The 24772-nt window shown below is 38.0% G+C and overlaps 1 protein-coding gene across 2 annotated transcripts in view; it reads left to right on the top strand.

Annotated features, from left to right (window-relative positions):
- LOC122326247 (splicing factor SWAP) overlaps positions 1-16884 on the top strand; it is a 73339-nt gene extending 56455 nt beyond the window's left edge. For both annotated transcript variants that reach the window (XM_043220976.1, XM_043220977.1), the window contains exons 14-18: positions 1819-2144; positions 6578-6724; positions 10856-11020; positions 11745-11817; positions 16675-16884. In XM_043220976.1, the coding sequence (XP_043076911.1) occupies positions 1819-2144; positions 6578-6724; positions 10856-11020; positions 11745-11817; positions 16675-16740 (777 nt within the window). In that variant the 3' untranslated portion in view covers positions 16741-16884. The remainder of the gene's footprint in view (positions 1-1818; positions 2145-6577; positions 6725-10855; positions 11021-11744; positions 11818-16674) is intronic.
- The last annotated feature ends 7888 nt before the right edge of the window (positions 16885-24772 follow it).

The raw sequence follows: 24772 nt of genomic DNA, 5'->3' as shown, positions 1-24772 counted from the left end.
ATATATTTGCTTTACTCACAGTCTCCGGTAGAACAAACACAGCATTTGACTTATTTATAGATCGATAGATGACAAATACAATCTCCAGATTGCGATTCGTACCATTTTTGTGTGTGAAGGACCAAATGAAAACGTTTACGAAAGAAATGAAAGGTTATACCTTGTCGTTTGTCTCCTACTAGCACTGCCACCTTTCTCTCACACTCAATCTTCCTCGCTCTCTCCCTTTCACTTGGATTTCTTAATAGAGTTCCAAATAGCGGAACACCAGCTGGTTTTTATACTGTAGGGATTTGGATGAACACTTTTTCCTTATTTAATATGCGCAATGACTAAGCTTTCTAACTTTGCTGACCTGGCATTCTCAGCTCTTCTCTGAAGGTGTGTACTTAGTAGTACTTAAAAGGCAAAGCAACGCTATTGCTCATACCTTGGGTTATGGATTTTAACAAACTCCTAACCCTAAGTATTAAACTTCTTAAATCATCCTGCACAGTTTATTTTACAAAGTTTGTGCTCAAATCATGTGAAATGTTGCGCTATTACAATAAAACTGTTCATCTCACAGATCCATGTTGAAGGTGGTATCCGAGCCATTACTAATGATCAAAACATCACAGAGCTTTGAGGCTGTCCTCACTTGTCTGTACCCAGGAAACAACATGCTAGAAATTGCTTAGCAATGCTCTGGCCAGCTTACTATTAGAAAATGTAAAAATATACCTGATTACATAGTCTCTCGCAGGCTTGATATTTAGAAGGGCACTTTGTCCCTATCTCTCGAAAACAGACGTTATAGACTGGACACTTGTGCCACACTTTCCTTTGGGGTTTATCTAGCCAAATGTCAACCAAAACCCCCTGAAATCAAACCCAACCCTGTGTCCCATTATGTAACTCCAGCTGGAGAGTTATCAAATCGAATGCACTTTTCTAATCTTCCATCTACAGCACCTATTCCAACACCCTCTTGCCCTGAGATGCACTGTCTTTTACATAAGAGACGATCCCATTCTAGATAGAGAGAGAAAAACACTATTTGTAGATTAATTGGGACACGTTTAAAAATACTTCAGGGCGATATTGCGTCCTGGTTCCATTTAAGCTCTCCAGAGCTGTATTATGTGACCTGTAGCCCTTAGATTTCGAGCTTGACTTTATTGAGTCCATCGCCTTTTCTGCCTCGTGATAAAATAGACTTTTTATTTCCTCGCGTGTGATGAACCGAGACCCGCAGATGTGGTTTCGACTGCGTGAGCTGCAGCGTTGATTGATGAAATTCCATTTCTGATGTGAATCCAACAGCAGAGGGGATCTCATTTAACCAGACAGACACATATTGAAGTGATTACGACAGAAGAGAATGGCCAATTATGTTTCTGCCAGACCCTTATTATGCTGCGAAACAACCAGTATTTTTAATTAGCGCTATTTCTGGGGTGGAAGGAACGAAGTGGAGTTATTAAGACCTGGGATAAAAAAGACACAGGCACTGCTCTGGGGAGCCGTCCACATACATAGTAACGTTGCCTCCTTTTACATTCAGACATACAGTGACGGCAAAAACCTTTTTTAAATTGGTTACGGTCCCCGAGACAGCTCAAAGCCAGTTGTGGCTCTATTGATTGGGGCAGATGCACAAATTTAGAAAGCCATTGGGGCAAGCTTTCATCTCACATGTGCCGTAATTTTGTCCAGAGAAAGCAGCCTGATTGGATTTTGCTCATTAAAATGGCAGTTTTCTTTCATGTGCGTTCATCTGAGTTAAGCTTCAGGTCTCATGTGTCTAATCCCTCTTTCTTTCTTGTATTTTTTCAGCCATTGGTGTCCACCCTTCCCATGAGTGGCATCCCTCAACACACATCTCGTATACCAGGCTTTGACTACCAGCCTTTGGAAAGCGCGCTTATAAGGAGTGCGAACGCCTCTGCTTCTCATGTGACCATTTCTTCCTCCTCATCTTCCTCCCGTGGGATGGAAAGGGAGCGGGACAGGGATCGTGATAGGGATCGGGATCGTGAACGGGACAAGAGGAAGAAGAAACATAAGAGAAGGTCTCGGTCTAGGTCTCGCTCGCACTCCACATCCAAATCTCAAACCAAGCACTCTTTGCCCAGTGCCTACCGAAGCTTCAGGAGATCCAGGTAATGGCTTGGGAGTTGTAACATATTTCCAGGAATGATTTAAATTGTTACGAAAGAGCTTGTTAATTGCTAATGGCATGTACCTAGGGCTACATTTACTGAAATGTAATTACGTTTTTAAACTGCCTTTTCCACTTTATCCATCCAAAAATGTGTTAATCTAAGTGGCCTTTTAAGTTAAATGTAAAATGTGGTTTTAGGGCTTAAAAGTTGGAATTAATCATTTGAAAATTGTTAAACTTAGAAATACAGTTGCAGGAAAAAACATGTGAACCCTTGGGTTAACTTTAGATTTCCTTATAAAATGGTTGTAAACTGTGATCTGGACAAAGTCGCAACTTTAGATCGGCTAACACTGAGACGTAATAGAACCCACAATGTAAACATTTGGAGGTGGATGGAAAGAGCATGTGGAAATTTAAAGGGACAGGTCATCCCCCAAAAATTTTCATTTACACATCCTACGTCTATCTGACTTTTTTCACAAAAGAAGATATTTTGAATATTGTTGATACTCAAGCATTGACCTTCGTTATATGGACCAAAAACCCAGACATTTCTCAAAATGTCTTTTTATGTTCCTATACAGGTTTGGATCAATATGAGGGTTGGAACTTTTTTGGGTGAACTCTTTAAAATATAGGGTCTCAATGTTCTCAGCTCATTTTCAGATTGGAATATCTGCTAGATTGTGACTTTAAGACTTTAATGACCAGTATATACAGAAATCAATAGTAATAGTTCACATACTTTTTTTCTTGCTTCTATATCAATAAATACATGTGGGGAAAGTGGCTTGTCAATAGTTTAACTCTCAGAAACTTGACGCAGGGATGCAATACCCCACCTCTAAACTTTTATTCACCCTTCTACCGCCCTCTTTTTTTTATTCGTCCTCTTTATTGGAAATCAAGGCCGATTTGTCATTATCCGCTGCTGAAGTTGTAGTAATTGCAGTCCCCTCATCATGCCCGTCCTGACGCGCCGTTATATAATTTCTGGAGATTAAATCATTTCGGCCCCAGCATTTAAATCACTTACAGTGTGTAAAAGGCCTCACTTTCTTCTCTCTCAACCTTCACAATCTCTGGCACTTTTCCTTGGTTATATTCCCAAGCAAACTTGCCAAACAAGGGCAGAAAGTGTGCCTATATCTGAAATATTGAAAAGCAGTAAAAGTGCTTCCTCTAATACAAGATAAGGAATGGCCTCATTCTTTTTTTTATTTTATGTGTATGTATTTCTATATATAGATATTCTCTCACACACACACACACACACACACACACACACACACACATATATATATTTGTAGAATAAATCTTGTGTCTGTGCAAGAGAAAGATTGAGATGAGTTTTGGGCAGAAGCTCTTCTTAGACTACTAATCTAGTTTGGCTGAGCCCCTGTGGGGCTCTGTAGATATCGCCTTGGCTTTAGCCATGTTCTCCAGCTAAGAGCTGTATGAGAAATCTTTCTATCCCTGGTGGCTTTCTTATTCCTCTGTTATTGAACTGCAGTTCATCCGCTTACTTCATAGGCTTTGCCCCGCTGCGCAGACTGCAGCGTCTGCATTAAGATGACAATCCCATCTCCATCTAATCCAGATCGTCTCATTTCCTAGTTAATTTCTCGCCGTGTACAGCCCCATCATGGCCTTCCAATGTTGCCCTTTCCCATTATTCCTCGGATGACCTGAGATAATGAGTGTCTGGAGTGGCACTACACCTTTGTCCACACGCACCCTGTTTATCATCTCTTTCCACAACCGTGTCATTAGTGGGCATGAACACGTACATTTCTGAAACCAGACATGTGACATTATTCTTTTGACCTTGTTCCCTGAACGCTGTTGAGCAGTAGAGGGCCTTTAGATCACGAGTGTTTGTTTTACAGCAGGTCAGTTCATATTCGGACGAGTCCTGATCAAGTGTGTCTGAGTATCGACAATTCAGTAGAGAAAATGAGTATTAAAGTGTTTCACCAACAATTGTCATTCTTTGTGAGCTGATTTTGAATTTAAGAGGAATTTAATAAACCGTTTGTCATGTAGTCTTAAGTATATTGAGGAAAAGTGCTAGTGTGCATGTCAAGCTTTTGAGTACAAGGAAGCATTTCTTTTTTAAAAAGTGGATTTAGATTTAGATTAGATTTCTTTTTGGCATAACTTTGACTTATATTGATCAAATATTTAACATTTTAAAAATCTAACCAACATTATTTGCATACTGAATCTCCTATGCTTACCTTGGAGGAAAGAAAAATATTGTGAGATTTTTAATAAAATATTTTTTTAAATGTGATTTATTCATCTGATTACAAAGTTGAAATAAGGAGGTCCGATTATTGTATGATATATTGCCCAGTCCTAAGTTGAAATTTAGTATTATTCTGATATGCTGATTTGGTGCTAAAGAGACATTTATTATCATTATCAGTGCAATTATATTATTATTATTATTAATATTATTATTATTATTATTGAAAACGGTTGTGCTGATTAATATTTTTGTGGAAAGAATAATACAGAAGAACAACTTGAATTGGTGTATATTGAACAATATTGGAGGTTATTTCTTATTTTTTGATAGATTAGAAGGTTTTTTGCATAAAATTGGATCATTTATAGATTATAAAAACAGTAGCATTTAAATAATGCAACCTAAAAAGTAAAATTACAGGAAAATCATAATAATAATAATAATTTAGCATATTATAAGACTTATACAATATACCAATTATCTGTCTTTTTAGTCAATAATTATAATACAGCATCATCAAGCAAACTAGAAAACGGCGCGATTGATTAGATAGCTTTTCATATACTGTATAGCATTAGTAAGCGGTATTAATCAAACCATGTGCCTGTTGTTTTTTTATTATAGCCTTCATTAATAACAAGCCCGTATCTCAGTTAGTGACTCCGACAGTGAGCATGGACATTAACTTGTCAATCCTAAGGCCAGAAGTAATTATAATGCGGCTGTTTTCTGACATCAAACATGACCAGTGTTATGCCTCTAATTTTGTTAGCGCTAATAATACCAGTGTCAGTATTTAAAGCTACTCACTCATTTTTATTTGCTGCCTCCTGACACCTGACATCTCGTCTCCAGTCGGTGCGTCAGCGCCAGGAACCAGCCGCACATTTATCCTTAATGAGTATATCTGTCCAGTGTAGCGGAAAAAGAAAAGAAAAATGAAATTCGCACTGGACACAATTATAATAAATTGATGCAAATATATTATTGTGGGGGGAAAAATACTTTCCTCTTCATCAAATAACACGACACCCCTGCAGTAGAGTATTAATGATTAGATTTAATATCCGTTTTACTTTCTTCTTCCTGTATAAATATATTTTTCTCTCTCTGCCTGTTCCTGACCCCCACGTTTTCATTGCTCTACTCGTTTGAAGTGTACGCGCATACAAGATATATTCATTTTAATTCACATTATCCTTCTGAGTGGGTATATACACGTATGATTACATTTCAACCTACGCACAACTCTTAATAACAGCCCATCCGTTTTGTTACTGGAATGCGTTCGTCAACATTAAAAGCATTTCCCCGGATCAGCGAAGCTCGTTTTTGTACTGTTATTGAACTTTAATACATAAGAATTAAATGCATAATTCTTATTGATACGGAACAGAATTGATATTTTTTGGAATTGGGAGCAATGTTTCACAAGGGGTTTTCTTACTCTGAATTTTATTTGTCAAATTCACAGCATCGCACTCTACTGCCGTGCTTGCTGTCAGTGAAATCTGCTATTAATGTGGCAATTGCTGCTTCATTTACAACTGTAAACTGTAACTACCGTCATTCTTGACATTTATGATTCGCCATTGGAGATCCACTCAGGTCTAGTGTCAGTCCCAGACAGCTTGCACTGGTGAACAATGCTCACTGAATTGCCTAAATTTTCCAGGTCCGTGACATTTCTTCAGTGTCTTTGCAGTGTTTACAGTGACGTCTGCTGTGCATGGCACACAAGTCTAGGACTGTCAAAGATAAAAATGTGACAGCTGTTTCAGTGATTTATGCCAGATACTAACAGGACATTTCATGGGTGTAGTTTTCCCAAAAATGTTAAAATATATTAACCGTATCATATTTATTTTATGGTTTTAATGAGTTTAGCTTTCTATTTTATTTAAGCTATTTTTTAAATGAAAAGTAATGTAGCGTTGTACATTATTTAGTCGTTTTTGTCTGCAATAACTTTTTTTCAATTACTCAAATATTTCAGTTATTCCTCAATTACTCATTTTTAGAACTTTCTTCATCTCCAAAAAGGTTTTAAAGAGCAAAGAGCGAAAGACCATCAACAGCATCAAGAAGCCTAACCTGAGGGTTGATTTCTTGAGCAAGACTTAGTTAAGTGTGTTTCTTTCCTTTCAATCTCTTTTTCTCTTTTCCTCTCTCAGGTCTCACTCTCGTTCCCCCAGCCGCAGAGACAGACGGGCTCGCTCCTCGGACAGAAAGCGTGATGAGAGAGAAAAGGAGAGCTATGGCCCAAGCACCTACCGCATTGGCGGCAACCCAGGACTGGGCAGGAAGCGCTCCAGATCGAGGTAGGGTGGCACTTAGGTTTCATCAGCGCTCAAAAAGACAGTTTTGCTGGTGTTTGTTTTTTTTTGTTTTCTTGCTCTGTGTCAAAAACAAAACCAGGGTTTTAAATTATTTCCTAAAATTCATTTTATGCACTGTTGTGGTTTTATATTCAGTAAGAAACTAATAGGAGGCATTAAATTGAAACATAACATTTCTGATGTTACATTTAGATGTTTTAAGTTCAAATAAATGCTGTTCTTTTAAACTTTTTATTCATGAAAAAATGTATCATGGTTTACACAAAAATATAAGTGTTATATAAGTTTTGATTTTAAATTGCAATTATATTTAACGCAAACTTTTGAACAGTGGAACAAGTGTACACATACAAAAATGTGGCATATATATATATATATATATATATATATATATATATATATATATATATATATATATATATATATATATATATATATATATAGGGTGTTACGGTAGACATAACCGTACTGAACCATTTTGGTATGGGTATTTCAGTTCGTTACGCAAGTGTACAGTTTGTTTTGTTTTTTGGGGGTTTTTTTTCAGGTAATTCAGATAATAAATGCTGTTTTGACAGTCTTGGATGTGGCATGACAGATCACTGTATAAATGTCTTGGATATGGTTCAGAAACTCATTGATTCGACAGGCTGAGATCAGCAATGGTTTCTGTGTCTGAGGCGTGACGCGCAGACTTGTGTGGAGTGCGAGTGAACACTATTATCCTTCCTCTGTACTACTTGTTTTAACGCCAATAAACTTGACTTAACATCTCACGCTTTGTGTAATTGCACGATCGGTGTTTCAACCGCACAAAGGCATCAACAAAACAGTGGAAAATAAAATGTCACATAGCAATTTGTTTACCTCTGCAAGTCCACAGCTCGTTAGTTTACAAGAGAAGTCTAGAGAGGAGCATTTCATGAAATATTACACCATATTTTACTAAACCTGTTAGTCTTAATTATTTAATGTATGTTTAAATTAATCTGTTACGAAACAACCTAATTACATAAATAATTTAGAAATGGTGTTTATAATTTAATTTAAGAACTGCATTATGTGCAATTTATGTTTGCTTACAATTTTTATATATATATATATATATATATGTGTGTGTGTGTGTGTGTGTGTGTGTGTGTGTGTGTGTGTGTGCGCATAATTTTATTTTATTTAAAAAATTTTTGCATTTGCAGATTTACATTGGCACACTGCTGTGAATACAAAATATAATGACTGCATGGAGTGTTTGTATTAACGGCAGCTGTGATATGGCCTCATTGTAAACCCTCTAGCTGTATATCATCACAACGAGCAGTTTGGCTGATTGTCAGCATACATGCTGCTGTTCACAGTGGGTAAAAGTGCTTTCCTGGTGTTTCCTCAGAGTCTGCAGCAAGCACGATCTTTTCATTCACTGTAATCCTTCTATTGAAGACTCCTGTGAGACTCCACTCCATGACACCGGTATCATCACCCTACCCTCTCTCTTATTTCCTCTACCTTCCCATTATTTTCTTACCGACACCTATAAGGTGCCAAAGCACTATAGAAAGAGACGGTCATGGTGACTTCTCAGATCTCACCCAGCTTTTATGTCATTGGTTTTTATCTGGGCAGCCCACTCTCTCCAGTGCTCTTTAAAGCTTAGCTGAGACGTTTCTTCATATTCTGCTGCTGAGGAGGTTGCACAGACGAGCTTTTTACACATCTCCTATAAAAGAAAAAAACTTCAGCATTTTTCATTACACCCTCGACCCTTTTTGGTTGGAACTGACAGGAGAATTGAGAGGGAGAGAAGGATGGTTGGATCACTTACAGGGTGGTTTTAGTGAGGTTTGGTTTGTTAAAGTGATGATAGAAGCATCTCGGATGCAGAACCTCGCTTACATGCGAGCAGAGGAAGATTGAGTGCCTGTCTTGGACCAGGCAGCAGCTGTTGTCTTGGAAATATAGCATAACACTGGGGTTCAGGAAGTGAAATATCATTTATTCTTTCTGTAGGAAAATTTATTTTTACAAAATATGTGAATCTTTCAAGACAGACCAGCCACGAGCTCTTAAGTGATGGTATACGCTTCTGTAAAAGCCATAAGTACACTACCCATGATATTGAAGATTCAGTATTCAGAGAAATTATAATCATATGCGTTTGTATATTAATTTGCATGTTATAATTTAAATATTTCAGAATGTTATTATTTTTAAACTTGTAATTGTGTGTGTATACTGCATGAAAAATTACAGTTATTACTGTTAAAAATGAATACTATTTTAAGTAATGGAATAAAATATTTATAGATTTATAATATTAGAAATGATCAACTGTGAGTATCACATGCGGTGGTTTATTAATTGAGTAGTTTGTTCCCTCATAAAAGACATTAAGTACACAGTGTTTAACCTTTTCCTTTTTTATGATTTTTATTTTTGTCTCAAAGTTTCTGCTCTTTTGACTTATCTCAGAATGGCTTTGTATATTGTTTTTTTTTTCCTTTTGAGAACAATAATGGAGAAAATACATTCGTAAGTCTCTGTTTATCTCCATACTGCTCTTCTTTCCAATAAGCTACAAGAGAATCTTAATCATGGCAGTCAGATAGGGTAAGAGACCACATGTGTTTCTGTCTTTTTGGATAAACTTAGATCTATTTTCCTGAACCGATTCAATTAGTCATAATAGTTTATGCCTCGGGTGGAATTCTTAGCACGTCTGCAGCAGCGCATTTTTAACCTCATTGTGTCTCCTAGGACTGCTTTGATCCACTCTCCAAACATGTCTTGTCATTTTGCTACAGTGCCACAGGTAATTAGAGGTCACTGTGCCCATTAACTGAAGTTGGGTGCTCCTTTAAAAATGCATTTTTCCAACTAAAGGACATGCCCAAGGTATTCAAATAAAATATTCATAAAGGACAGCCTGGGAGATAAAGGCCCCTTGATATGGACTGTGTGTGCTTTTTTTTTCTCTGGAGAGAGCGCACACGCTGTGACTGTTATGTGTGAATGGCCTCTTCCAGTCCCCTCACTGGTGCAGTGCTGGTTTAAGGGTCTTGCTGAAGGGTTGTGTGCATGATTTAAGACTTCACAGTGTTACCTCCTGTCAAACAGTAACTCTCACTTCACTGCTTCGTCCGCAGAGCCACACAACTCAAGGCTTTTTTAGCTGGTATGAAATACTTTGTATTATGTATTATTCTTCTATATCTATGAGTTTCCAAATTCTATGGATTCAAGAAAGAAGAATTTTGTAAATGTCAGTGAATTCAAGGTGTGCTCTGATTGGACAGTCGGGACGTAATTGCTGATTATAATGACGCGTCTCGTTGCATCACGCCTCATAAACATAATACCATGCCTGCATTTGTGATCAGAGAAATGACAAAAAACTACCATTTCTCTACACTGCTCAAAATTTACATTTCATTGGTAATTATCATGTTCTTTAAAAAAGAAAATGTACCTTATTTAAAGGAGTCAAGAAACTCCTTGCAGACTTAGAATTGCCTCACTTTATAGCCAACATAGGCTGTTCTGAAGGTTTTAGGAATCAGTCCTCCGTAAACTGTGAATGCATCTTGACCACTGTTATGTCCTCTTTTGGAAGCACAAAGAAAGCAGTATCACTTTCAAAACAAAACAGCGTCTCCTGAACATGCCACCGACAGCCAGAATAATAGTGTCGCCTTATATCGCTGCAAAAACATTTGAGCTGTGTTATGAAAATAAACCCACTCTGAGATATAAAAAAGTGGGGCAATGTTTAAACGAGATATTTTAGGGGGGTGCGGGAAAGTCATAACCTTTATGAAGAGTATCTCTTGTTTTGAGACTTTAATCTTTGCAAGTTTAGGGATCTTATCTATGCACTAACAGCTTGTAACACTCCAAAGAGAAAGGAAACTTGAAATTGCATCATATGACCCTATTAAAGGGCTACTTCACTGCAAAAAAGGAACATTTTGGTGAGTAATTAATAACAAAATTTTCATTTTGGGGTGGAGTAACTCTAAAAATTAAATGGTAGTGGTTCTTGTAACTAACAATGCAGGAGAATATATTTGTTTTGAGCTGATCTATTAGTTTATTAACTTTTTAAATATCTCTTTTCAGGTCACCTCATGAAAAGAAGAAAAAGAAGGGTTCAAAGTCATCACACCAATTTAAGGGTTCCTCCTGTTCACCCTTGGCATCCCCTGACAGAGGCGGAGCCATGGCCAGAGTCTCTGCAAGCCCCTCCCCTGCCACAAGCCCCACCTCCAGCCTGGGGAGATCCAGGTAAAGGGCATCTCGCTCGGGTCCCGTTACTAAACATTCAGTCAGCATGAACCTCACGAAAGAGCCGCCCGCCCTCTGAAGCTCAGTCCGCTTCAGTCAGAATCATAGATTTCGAGCATATTTTTTCCCCCACTTTGTTGCAATATTAATTTAAGCTTCACCCACAGCACTGCGTGTGTGTTACAAAGACGTACTGGACTGTAGCTTTTTGATTTGGAGGTTATAATGGTTTTAAGTGTGATTTGACAACCCGACTTATTACCTGTTGAACAAAGCACGAAAGCTTCAGATGCTCCAAATCCGCCATGATGACATTTTGATAAAACATAGCATAAAAGACATTTTTGAAGAAAAAAAAAACTTGAGAAAACACCAAACTGCCAAGGGTTATCGGATACAGGGACTGACTTTTTTTTTTAAAGTTTCATCAAAAAGACTCCCTCGGACTTCAGTTGTTTTTACTGCTGCTTCTTTACCTCCCGCTGTGTCTCTCTCTAGACTTCTGTTTTATTTGTGCAGTTGTTGTGTCTCTTCCGGCATTGGGTGAATATTTCATGACCTTCTTCTGGTCGCTCAGTTTCAGTCTGAGATGTCTGTGGTGGTTACGTAGTCACCAGTCATCATGAATACTGTATTAAGGTGTTTTTCACTAACCATGCCAATTGGCAGACCCTTATCTGTCTGTCACCGTCTCACACTCTCTTTCTTTTTGTTTGTTGTACAGGGGTGGCTCTCAGGAGAAAGACAAGCAAGTGTCCTCCACTATTGTCTCTTCGGTGCAAAGCAAAATCACTCAGGTATGTGATTAAGCAACAAAGCTTATGTGTAAACTAAGGCTTTCATATGATAAAAATGTTAATTACAGTATATTGCCTAATTAAAATAAAGAGATTGAATTTATATCAATGTTTGTAGAGAAATATCATCAAATGAAGATATTAATGAACATTGCATTTTTTATTTATATTTAAATTTTCTCCTTATTATGTAGGACACTGGAGATTTATCATGACTGCAATTTGTGCCACACTTAGACCAAAACCATATGTTTTTTTCTATGTAGAAGTGCCAGGCAGCCATAATTAATGAGTTTGTCATAATTTATGTAATATTATGTATAATACAATATAATATATAGGCCCATAAACCCTTTTTTTTCCAAAATCTCTCAAAACAGGCTTTTGGTGCTTGACATACTTTGCTTAGCTGGTTAAACATTGTATATGAATTTCAGTTAATTTTAATTATACTTATTTAAATATAATTTTTTATTGGAATTATGCATCAACATTAAAGCATATTTTTATTCTTTTTTTTTTGTTGAGACTATAGGACATTCTAGGTTTATCAGAACCTGTTTTTTCTACATGAAAATGCTAGATAGCTGTAATTAACCATTATGTCTTCATATCTTGCTGCTTTTTCGGGCTCTTGCCGTATTGAAAGTTAAAATAATTTAGCTATTAGAATGCCCACTTGGACTGATGTTTTCCAATGAAATTATGATTGCATTTTGTACGTTAAGCACTTTCGGGCTAAATTAATTTGTAAGGTTGAGGGTTTGGAATAAACTTAACCAGAAATATCAATACGGTGCTCCCTTGCAAACACTGTAAAAACACAAAACTTTTGCTACCCCTCTCGTTTAATTCAGCGCCTAAGGGGAAAACAGACCGAAATTGTGCAGCAGAGCTGATGAGACGCTTAGTATAGCTTTAATATATGTAATTTAGAGCCAGACGGTCTCAGTGGTCTCTGTTTGCAGAGCCTTACGTGCTGAAACTGAGAAATACAGTGATTTGGTTGCCTGACCCTGTCGCCAGGGGTGGGTATGTAGGTGTGTGTATGTTTATGGGAGAAAGAGAGCTTGTCGCTATCGCATGCTGATTCAATGCAGCTGTCAGTCCCTGCAGCTCTGTTATGATCTCTGGCCTTGTGCTGCAAGGATGAAATGCAGAGTGCGCTTGCTTTCCTTCCCTATTGCTTATTGTTATACAAAGCAGACGAAAAGTGGCTACTATATGTATTTAAAAGAAAATGCAGTTGTGTCAGAGAGAAGAGGATGCGAGAATATAAGATAAATAAAGTACACAGTACTGCGTTTCACTTGCAGCCATCTGGTCTTCAGCAAAAAGAGAAGCCAGCAGGATAACAGCCTTTTATTCATCCACTTTGACATGGTTTCAGATCTTTTGGAAACCTAATTCACTTTCCTTTTCTCCCAGAAGTGAAATCACTTCTGACACCTCAGAACTGGGGCAGGACTTCCAGGGGGCAATGTCTTACAAAAAACGAGTTGGCTCTTATTAAAACCAGCAACTGCTGTTTGAATCAATTGAAGCACGGTTCACCTTGACAAATAACTACCGGCAGAAACTTCAGCAGGCCTGTGCATGCTTGCATTTCAGTTGCATGAGGAAGTCCCTTCGACCCCATTTCCCTTCTCTAGCCCAGGGAACGAAAGCCCTGGGTTGCCCGGACCACCCGTAGATCCTGCGGTAGAGAAGCAGGTTTCTGCTCGGCTCAGTTTGATCCTTTGCCCATAGACGTACATCACGCAACTATATCAGATCCTCCAGAGAATGGTCCAGCTCTGACATGTACATCCCGACTATTGATAGAGGAAGAAGTGCTCTCATGAGGCGCCCTGGTAGAGACTGGCGGGGTTTTTTACAACCGGCAAATGAAAAAGCTGTAACATTAAAAGCTAGGGAAGCATGTTCTCGATCTTAGCCCTACTCCCCTGAGATTTTACAAACCCTCTATCTGCCTGTCAGACGAACAACAAGGGAGGCTGGTTTATGATTCTCCCTGAGGAACACAATAGTCTCTTTTTCTTTTCTAGTGTTCTGTGCTGTCCTCCCCATGCTCAAAATGTTGGTGCTCCTTTCTTATTTTCCACTGTTTAGCATGGGCTGTGGGTTAAGGGTGGCAGGTGACTGATGGTTTGATTAGGAGTCGTTTACGGGTTTCAAAATGCACCTTGGCAGGTTATGAGCACATTACTGTTGTTGTGTACAAGAGAATGGTGGAGTCTGATAAAGAATGCCCTTAACAAACTAAGGGATTCTTGAAATTCTCTACTCCAAAACCATCTCTAACTCACAGCTAGCAAGAAAGTATGGATACCATTATCATGAAAACTTGATTGGAGATCAAAAGGCATCACTTGGATTGGCCCTTTCTGAGAAACCAGAGGGAAACCAAAATAAATAAAAATGAACAATGAAAGCATATCGTTATAGAATTGAAGCATATCGTTCTGAAGCTGCCCTAAAACAGACAGGAGTAAAGAGCCCTGAAGAAGATGACTAAATAAGTCAGAATGTTTTCAGAAATAGCAATACTGGATTTGAGTTTTCAAAATTGCTTTTAAATGGCCCGGGCCTGTGATTGAAGTGCAACCTCCTTGAACTGAAAGTGGGGTGATCCTCTGAACTCAGAATGTAGGTAAAAATGTGGGTTATCTGTGAGATTGGTTGGAGGTTTGGACCCAAATGGCTACAGAGAAACCAGCCAACTGCAAAAAGCATTTCTCAGTCCCAATTACTACAAGTTCTTGTTTGGTCATTTGATGTCAGAAAGCAACCTCTGTTAAGTTCCCATTAAACAAGAGAACAGGACTTAGGTAGCCATATTCATGTCCTCAGACTACAGCCAGCTGTGGTCTCGTAATGAGCTCTAATCATACTGAAGATATCCTCCTTTCATTGCAGTAATCTGCTCGGGTCAGCTGGTAGCTTTGAAAGCCCTTTATCCCAGCTTAGTCCTGTCACTCTAATGTACTGGATCAACACTCTATGATCTGAGAGACATATTCTCGCTGGTTCTTCGTCTTTTAGCAATCTATATGTGTTCGAGTAGTGGTGTATGTGTGGGAATTTGAAGTGAATTAGTCACAATACAGGAAGTTGTATTGAATTCGAATTGCAATTAAAAGAAAGGAAAATTTATACATCCAGCCATTTTTAGGTTTCTTATGAATGGTTCGCAAACCTGATGGGTGGTGTTGCGCTAGATTCCCTAACCCAGACCCTGGTTTAGTCTGATTTAAGTTTGTTTCCCTCTAAGCTTGATGTGAAAAAGTGAGGCGAAACGAACACTGCTTTCACACTAAGTCCTTTGTTAACGCACACCTGCACTCTAGGTGGCGCCAACGAGCAGTGCATTTTCGCTCTGATATATGTCTTATATGGATTTAACATTAAATTTAGATAAAAAAATTTTGGTTCTATGCCTAAAATATACAAACTATAAACAAGAAAACATTTTAAAGTACAGACGTAGCCATGAAAAATGAAAAAATTTGCTTAAAATCCACTTTAAACTATTATTGACTGCTTGTAATAATTTGGAATGTGATTTATAGATAATGTTCATTCTATAGTAGGCAGACAAGCACTTTTTGTATGTTTAGTAACTTTCGGAACCGCTCAAAATACTCTTCTTCTGTGTTTGTTTATACTGGTTTTCAAAACAGCTTGCCTTTTCGTGCAACAGCAGCTGCTCCACACATGTGATCTAAGCTCAAATCTGATTGGACGGTCAGTTTCATCACGGGAGTGATGAGGGAAAAAAAAAAACTAAATTTAAAAGCATCATCGTGTCAATTTTTCGAGTTCGGTGTGAAAAGCTCTTTTAGTCAAAGTCACTGTTTAATGTAATTTTGTAAAACCGACTTTAATAAAGATATTAATGAACCTTTAAAGTACAACAAACCCTTCTCTCTAGAGGCACATTGGTCCTTGCCTGCATTGTTTGTGCTTTTCTTGACCAATTGTTTGTTTAATGATTAATTTTGAAGGGGCTTTATTGGAAATTCAGGGTTAATAACTTTCCTTCGACTGGACGAGGGGGTGGAAGGCAGCGGTGACTTTAATTCAGCAAACGTCAATGAGCAAACCTTGCTCCTATGACAACCGTGCAATTCAGCCACCTGTTCGGAAAGATTATTTTACCGTTTTGAAACGTAATGCCAAGTTGATCTGCTTTCAAATTTGAAGAACCTTGAAGTGATTTTACTCTGGTTGACAGAAAAAGGCGAAATGTATCTGTAGTTTAACTGATAGGTTTTTGCACATTTTATGAATATGCACATTAACTAGTATATTTAAAGTATATTCCTTTTTTTTTTTAAATCAGTCTACATTATAGGCCTTAACTTCGACTGAGCCCGCAATATTTCGTTTAGTGCTTTTTTTGTTTGGCGTTTCCTTGATGCAAATGGCATTTCTATGAAATAATTGACACTAGTTAATGTGCATATTCATTAAGCAAATGTTTATTCAAGTGCCAAGCCGTGAGTTCTCTGGTGTCACATTCTCCCTATGGGCTCTTAGCATGCAGCCGGCCTTGGGTAAAGTAACCTGAGCCACGTAGAATGAGGGGAGGCATCCAGCTCTGTTTGCCCATGGCCTTCTCCTCTATACGATGCCACAAGACATCCTTATTCATATTTAGAATGTTAGATTCTCATACATACAAAGCCAGAAGCCAATCTGAATTTCAAATCGCAAAAAGTTGTCTGCAAGCTTATGAATTTGTTTCTGTTTTCTTGTCCTGCGTGTTTATAAGGTATCCTATAATTAGTTTCTCTGCCAGCTCTGCACCTCTACGACTGTACTAAATATTCCTCCATTTCTCTTTGCTTGTAGGACCTCATGGCTAAAGTGCGAGCAATGCTTGCTGCCTCCAAAGGCCTTCAGCCGAACCCCTCCTGAAAGAGTTCTACCACATCCAAACAGGATCAATCTCCAACTACATCTCGCGAAGCAGCAAAAGGTTAACTACTGGACCGCTGTTGGCCTGTCAAGCTGCACAATGCTGGACGCTTTTATCCCTTTATGTATGCCTGTTTGGACCTCGCGTTAGATGTTTGCATTTTTCTCCAGATTAGCATTAGGCATGGAGATGTCCTTTATTTCGAAGGTGCAGGTGGAACCTAAGCAGGTGTAGAAAAAACTAAAGCAGCAGCAGATGGTGGAGTCTCAGCCCTGCTGTGTGTTTTAGCTATAAAACAACAAGGAGAAAGTATTAAAGGCGTAATTCCTTGGATGCAACTAAAATGTTTTTTTTTTTTTGTGTGTGTGTTTGTAATATCGTGTCTACCAGAAGGACGCCGTTATATCCTTCTGTGAAGGATAATGCTGTTTATTTCTCTCCTATCTCCTCCCCCCCCCTAAACTCTTTTCGATACGAAGTGGTCTGCTTTCTTGTTTTTTGAATATGTGGCCTTCAGTTTTTCATTTCTAAGTTTGTACAGGCCTAATTTTGAAGCTACTTTGTAAACCCGTCAATAAAGTTTGAATTATGGAACACGAGTGTGGTTGCCTTACTTTCCGCAAGCGACATTTCATCAAGTTCGCCTCTTGCTCCGTCTGTTTTTCATTTCCTGCACCTGGGAGCTCTGGCCTTTCGACCGTCGGCGCATGTACTGCATCCCAGCATGCACTCTGCATGGTAATTAGGCCCCATGTTCTGCTGAAGGGTCCACATGAGTGGGGTTCTCAAGAGAGGGAGAGAGCGAGAGCAAACGGTGGGAATCATGGTCCGTTTTAAGTGAGCCTTTAATCTTGAGGTGGCTCAGCCCGCAGAGGCGATGCGGTGAGTCTCATTTGGACTGGTAAAATGGCCTGGTAAGAAATCCCTGGAGCAGTTCGGTCCTTAACTTTCCCATGTTCAGATTATGTTGAGTCCGATTCAAGTGGGATTTTCTTGGAAAAGGGCACAGAGGAAGTGTTTTTTGCCAAAAATACATTTCAAATCTACATCTGGAGAGATTTTTATTGATCATCTGGGTTTTTATTGTTCAATGTGTCCTGTATGTTCAGCTAAACCTGCACCATTTCATCAAGGCACTTAATTTACTCAAGTCATTTTTGATTTCAATTAAATCAAAAAAGTTCTTGTTTGTAATTTGATGCTTAATGTTCCATAATTGCACCAATCACGATAATCGTAATGCGACGTGCTTTTGAAAAGGGCAGCTTTGAACTAGACTTAATAATAGACCCTGCATTTTTATTGCACTCTCATTTGAATTTTAACAATTTAAAATGCACAGTTATTTTGATAACCTGTTTTCCTGTTTTGTTTTTTTGTTGTTGTTGTTGTTGTTGTTGTTTGGGTTTTTTTTATTTTTTTGCTTTTATATATGTTTTTTGTCAGTAATATGAAGTACATGCAATTATTAAAAAATACATTAAAATATGATTTTAATTATTAAATTACTATGTGGGACAAATTCTATAATATTTTAAGTGCTGGGAATCAATTAATTATGGTTAATAATTAACATATTAACATCCGAAATAAAACGTGTGCATAATATATATGATATCCGTTTACTGTGTATATTTCTTATGAATCTAAAAAGACACACACAGTATATATTTAGAAAACTTTGGGCAAAGGTGAAACTATAAAAAATAATACAGCTTTTAAATTGATGTATTTTCCAAAATAAATTCACTGCAATGTTGTTTTTCTAAGCCAAAAATAAATATCACATTTTTCCCAGATTTACTAAATTTACCCACCAAAATGTCATTGTGTATATTTACAACAAAAATCTCTTTGACACCTTAAAAGATTAAGTACTTTCACCCAAAATAGTAATTTTGTAATTCTTTAATTTGCCATCAGATATTTTTACTAATTTAAAACAATAGAATTTAATATGCTTCCTTATTCTTTCATGTATTTTATGCACCAAGGCACATTTATGGTCCAGGTAGAGTCCAGGTAGAATATTATATAAGCAAAACCTTTTTTTTTTTTTAATGCCATTAATCAGGATTATCGTTGCTAATTGTTTTAAATATTTTGTGTATTATTTTTATAGATTTTTTTTAATTATTAGTAGTAATAGTAGTAGCAGCAGTAGTGTCCATTTCAGTAGGCTTACAAAAGCCAAGTCTTTCCAACAGATTTGAATGTCTATTCCTGGTGGCCTTCATCCCTTTTAGCTTTCCATTATTCTGTTTATTATTTTTATCCTTTTATAGAATTCACTACATACAGAGTCTTGGAAATAAAAAAAACTTTGCTAGACTGGCAGTTTAGTTTGTCGCCGTTTGCTGGAGTGCAATATTTCATTGTGACACGGTTGTTAAGGGCAATTTCCAGGCCAAGTCTTTATAGGCAATTAACTAATTATAATCATTAAATGGATTCGAGTTAGCTGGAACGAAACCGAAGGCGCCATCTCTGGAGGCTTGTTTTGGCGTCGACATTGACCTGTTGTCAGCCCCGGTAGGCAGAAGATGAGTTGACTATGAGGCTTCTTGCAGGCCTGGATGTCTTTTTTCTTTCTCACCCGAGAGCCTGTGTTCATCATTGCACACCAGCAATCTGCTCAGCCAGCAAGTAAACACATAGCTCACTTTTGGCCAAGGCTTCACTCATTCCAGGCTCGTAATGGCAGCAATATTCCTTCCAATAACTGGATTGCCTCGTATAGCATTAAATAATGGATTTATATGCAATTAAATGCACCTCATAACATCATCGATTTCATTCTGAAGAGCTGCATTCAAGGTTTCGCCCACTGAGTTTTTGTGTATGACAAATAAAATGGCTGTGTGTGGTATCCAAGACGTCTTTTGCAGGGCAGAATGAGGAGGCTGTTAAGGTGATTTGTTAACTTTATGAGATTTGAGAAACACCGGCTTCGCTCTGGTCCGGTGAAAAGCTGTAGACAGACGGTTTGTTGATTTGGCTCACACTTTTTTGTAAATGTGCAATTTTACTATCTAAAAGTCGAATGCCCTTAGGTTGGTTTGGTAATGACGTTTCATGGCCTGTTCTTAAGTTTTATTTCTCTTTACTTCCCACCGCAGTGGAAACCCTGCTAGAATGAAAGGAGTCGCGCGGCGACACGTTGGAAATCCAAGCTGGACCCAATTGAGTATGTAAAATTAAAAATCCAGAAGCATGTGTCTGAGAGCTTTTGATTCTCTTGATGTGGTTATTCAGCAGAGGGTTGTTGCGCTTTTCAAAGTTGTGGCCTGAACTCCTTTAGCAGCTTTGCTGAATTTCCCACAAGGGAAAAAAAACGGAGCCAGCTGTGATAGATCCTGAATATTGTGAAATAGAAAGGCCTTTATGGAAAAGGAAAAAGTGGAAAAGAATATGCATGAAACCCCTAATCCTCAAAGGCATCATTTTTTGTGATGTAGGTGCTGTGTTACTGTTAAAGGCTTTAATGTGGTAATTTGAGACGTTTTCTATCTATTTATGTCCTCCTACAAACGTAGAAGGAGGGATTTGTGATGCACAGAACCCAAATGAAATGGACCATTGGTATTGAGCAGTTTGTGGAGGTCAACTGATCAAATCTCTCTATATTCAGCTCTCTTTTAATCCAGTGCCACTGTTGGTCTTTATCTCTGTCTACAGTTTACCATATTTAAGGTGTCCTGATTAAAGTGTTGCAGGCTGTCTTGAGTCTCACACTTGTCCTTCAAGTATCAATTCTATCCCACACAGCCTCAGGAAATGGGTTGTGTTATCTCTCCTGTGGCGATACCATGTGATCACTCTAGCTGGGCTGTCTGCAGATTTATCCAGCAGATGTGAGAGATTTGTGAGATGATATCACTGGTTTCCAGTATATGGTTACAATTTCATTTATTTTTTTGTTGCATTCGTTTTTGTTTTACCCCGATGTATTACTTACTACAAAGCTGTGAGGTTAACGTTCAAAATCACCAATCAATTGTTTTGAGGTCGTAACATGATATTCTTTAGGTAATTGTACGAAAATTCTGTTTTGTGAATCGAAACCGTTAATTAGTGTAAAAAGGAATAAAAGGTGTCAGAGTTTTACTGCCTCTAGTGTTAGTTTTTTTGGAAACTGCACTGTTCTTATTGGTACATATTTCATGGCTCTCTAAAACGTTAATGCCATGGAACAAATTATTCCATTAAAGACTATTTGAAATTGTTCATAAACTGAACTGTGAATGGCACTATGCTTACAAATCGCAGCATGTGTAGTTCTTGCGTTAAGCCGTTAGCACATTAGCAGTTAGTTAATCGGTATTACTTAGTAGTAGTCCTAGTATGCGGCTTGTTAAGATTTAGCACTGCTGGCAAAAATCCTATGTTGCTCATTGAGTGCGCCTTTATTAAAAATGAATATGTCTATCCCTGTCTTTCAATGTGATGGTGGGTTTTTGAAAACCTGAGATGCATTGCAGCTGTTAATAATGTCCCCTGAGATGCTGTTCACTGGTTTTAGATTCTGTACTGTTTTCTCAGTACCATCTCAGCTTCTTTCTTGGGGCCATCTTAAGGGCTCCCCATAACCTGCAAGTCAAGCCATCTTGTCTTTTTGTAGTGTTGAGACAGTGGTTGGTAGGGTCATGGGAGAAAAAAGGGAATATTTTATCAAAGCCATTGACTGAAATGTTTCAGTGGACATTTGCAAGTCAAATAGTCTGTGGGATCAAGGGGCTTGACTAGAGCAGGAATCCTGCCTGGGAAATGTTTAACTGCTTTATTCTGATGCTTTTATACCTCTGCCTCATGTTATATCAATGAATTTGGTTTGATGCGTCAATTACAGAGTGTTTATGAAAAGCAGAAATGAAGCCTTGATTCTCACACATGCAGAGACATGGCACTGCATTTGAACAAGTGTGTCCCCAAGGTCCTTCACCTCATAAAGGGTTGATTCAAGTGGGGAGGCTGCATAAATCCTTGTAAATTCATTCCTGGCGCTGAGACTGTCCTCTCATTTTTTTTTTAAACACCTGAAACATTGTTATTTTAGCTGCTGGATAAAGTAGCTCTCCTCTAAGTGCTCTATTTCCCTGTCTCCCCCTCTACCCTGTCTTGTTTATAGAAGTGCTATTAGTCTGTAGCTAGACCATGTCCAGAAAGCAACATTTGTCCAATGCTAATCTTGAGGAGGGAGATTTTGTTGAGGAATTATGGACTTGTATACAAGTCTTATTATACAGCTCAAGGACTCTGGCTGTACAATGTCAACAGACTTGGCCAGATAGCTGAGCTACACTCAGAAATATTTAGGCCTACATTTAATATTTATGTATTTGAATTGCATAGAAAAATTTGGATTACAGAGTTTTAACATGACCTTAAAGATGCAGGCTGTATCCAGTGTTCAAAACTATTGCCTTATTTTAACACAATTCACAATGGTTAATCATTTGCACGGTTTGATTGGATAAGAGTGACCGTTAGATTTAATGACCATTGGTAGTAATGATTTATGGTAATGCTTTTTTCCTCAGTTGGTCAGAACAAACATGGCAGACTTGTTACTTACTTGTTCTGATGACAATTAAAATGTTTATTTGGGGTTTTTTTAGACTAGACGCACTCAGAACACATTTATTAAGCATTAAGATAATATATGATTTATGTTTCAGACATAAGCGTAGCTTGACTTTTGAGATCGGGGGACGATTTTGGTCAGTCAATAAAACATCTTGAAATAACTACATTCTGTGCATATTTATTTTTGAGCTGATTTTATTAATAAACAAATATTTAGTAAAATCTTTAAATCGTAAGGGGGAGGCAAGGCCCCCTGGCCATCCCAAGAATCTCCGCAATGGTTTCAGAAATACACAAGGTGGAGTAAACAGCTTTTTGGTTTTTGGTTGAACTGTCCCTTTAAACATGGACGCCTGCTAGAGTGAAGGTTAATGATGGCTGCTGGCACTGCCCACCTCACTAGATTGAGGACTCAATCAAATGCCCCCTCCAAACACCAAACTCATAAATTCTCCTACCCAGTGTGCCCAGCATGCTGCTAAATGTCATTTTAACTTATGACCTTGCAGCAGAGGAGCATGTAACAAGAGAGCAGAGAACTAAAAGCTCCCGACACCTGTGGAACAAGCAGCCTGGTCGGCCTTCGAAAAATTCCCAATCAAAACAAATCAGCTTCAGTTTGCTCCTGTCTAATTATCCTCTTATGAATTCGAATGAGCGCTCGCCTCCACGGGGTGCGCAGAATCGCAGCGAGGTGGAATATCTACTCGCTTTTCTTTTGATTTCTTTGTTTCTGTCATTAACTTCCCACGGCGTCCTGAGAGGATGTGTTCAATCTTGTACTCTTTGTGTTTCTTGTGTAATGAGAGAAAAGAGCGTTTAACAAGGTTCGATCACATTCTTGAGTTTGGTCTGCGGTGCTCTGATTCCGCTCTCTTCAGCGCTGCATGTTCAGACTGATTGAACTCGGAGAGAGTGAACGAGTGCCTCAAGCTTTGTTGCACCGCCTTTCACAGCCCTATGGGCGGATGCTCGCTGGAGAAGGTGACCCATGAGATTTCATAGGCTTTTTTCATTCTCTGTAATAGAGCTGACTGGATGAGGAGGACTTTTAAAAAGTAATATGACTGCATTTCTCACATGTCTTCCATTTGGAGTGCAGTGCAGTGTATGTAAAAAGGGAAGCCCTGTTCCAAATGGCATACTTAATGTGGGCTTGTTATCTCATGGCTACTTTGCAGTCGTAGGACTGTAGGGTCTCTGAGTTCAGTCCAAGTCAAGTTATATGTCTTTCAAGGACAGGTTTAAAGTCAAGTCTCAATTTTTTTGCTTGTTAGAATAGATTTTTATTATGGATGCACCAATATTACACTTCAGTCCAGTATTGATAAGCTTTCAGTTGATTTTATGATGGGTGATAAATGTCTGATTTTACAATCAATACTTTTTTCCCTAAATATATAAGTAATTAAATGGTAAAACTAGAATCGTATGTTCCGAGAGTGAGTTTAGACATCATAATTTTATAATTTACAGTATGAAAAACATCTTTTAACAGTGGTATTTAATTATTATTGCTAATATTTTACAATAAGCTCATTTGTTAACATTAGTTAATGCGTTTTTTAACAGTAACTGACAACAAGCAACAAACAATAGCTGTGTTTAATTTTAGTTGATATTTGGTATTAAAAAAAACTTTATAATGTGAACATACAACTTTTGATTTTAAAAATGTACTTGTAAATGTTAAATGAACATTAAAGGTTACTCCACCTCAAAAACAACATTCTCAAAACAAAATCTCCCTTAATGGCATTTTGAGGGGGGTCCCACAGTTAAAACTGCATTCTGGTGGGTAAAATACACTTTTCTTTTTACAAGATTTCCCTGGTAAGATTTGTATTTCAGGGGCTAAATATCACATTATTTGGGTCACTTCCACCCAGTGTCAAAGTAGCCCAACTGTGTGGAAAAACTGCAGACTTGGCAACATTGGGGTTGGTAGAAGTCTCTTATGCTCACCAAGCATCCATTTATTTGATTATCATTACAAAAAAAATGAATTTTTAATATAAAAAAAGTGTTTGCTAAAAATGAGAGGGATCGTTTCTGCACAGAGGTGATCAGATTGAGCTCCACTGAGAACCACTGAAGGCACAAAACCCTTGTAAAATACAAATGCTCATGTTTTATTTCCCAAGACAATGTGACTATTGCATTGCATTTTATATGAGCTTAGTTCGCTAAGTTTTGTACGTTGACTAAAACTGATGTGAGAGGTCATTTAGGTGAAGCATTTTAACCTCATAGCGTCTGGTTCTGATTTCGCAGGCGCCCTGTGTTTTCACACAGTCTGATGAAGATCTCAGACTTGGATAACAGCAAACCTGCTTATAAAACGCAAGAAAAACTGAAGTAAACCAGTTGATCATGGGGTCAGAGTGATCTCTCATGCGAACTGCGGTTTTAGAGACGAGAAGTGATTGCAACATGATTACAATG

The sequence above is a fragment of the Puntigrus tetrazona genome, chromosome 21 (assembly GCF_018831695.1).
Source record: "Puntigrus tetrazona isolate hp1 chromosome 21, ASM1883169v1, whole genome shotgun sequence".
Taxonomy (NCBI): domain Eukaryota; kingdom Metazoa; phylum Chordata; class Actinopteri; order Cypriniformes; family Cyprinidae; genus Puntigrus; species Puntigrus tetrazona.
This window is presented reverse-complemented; position numbering and strand designations above follow the sequence as displayed.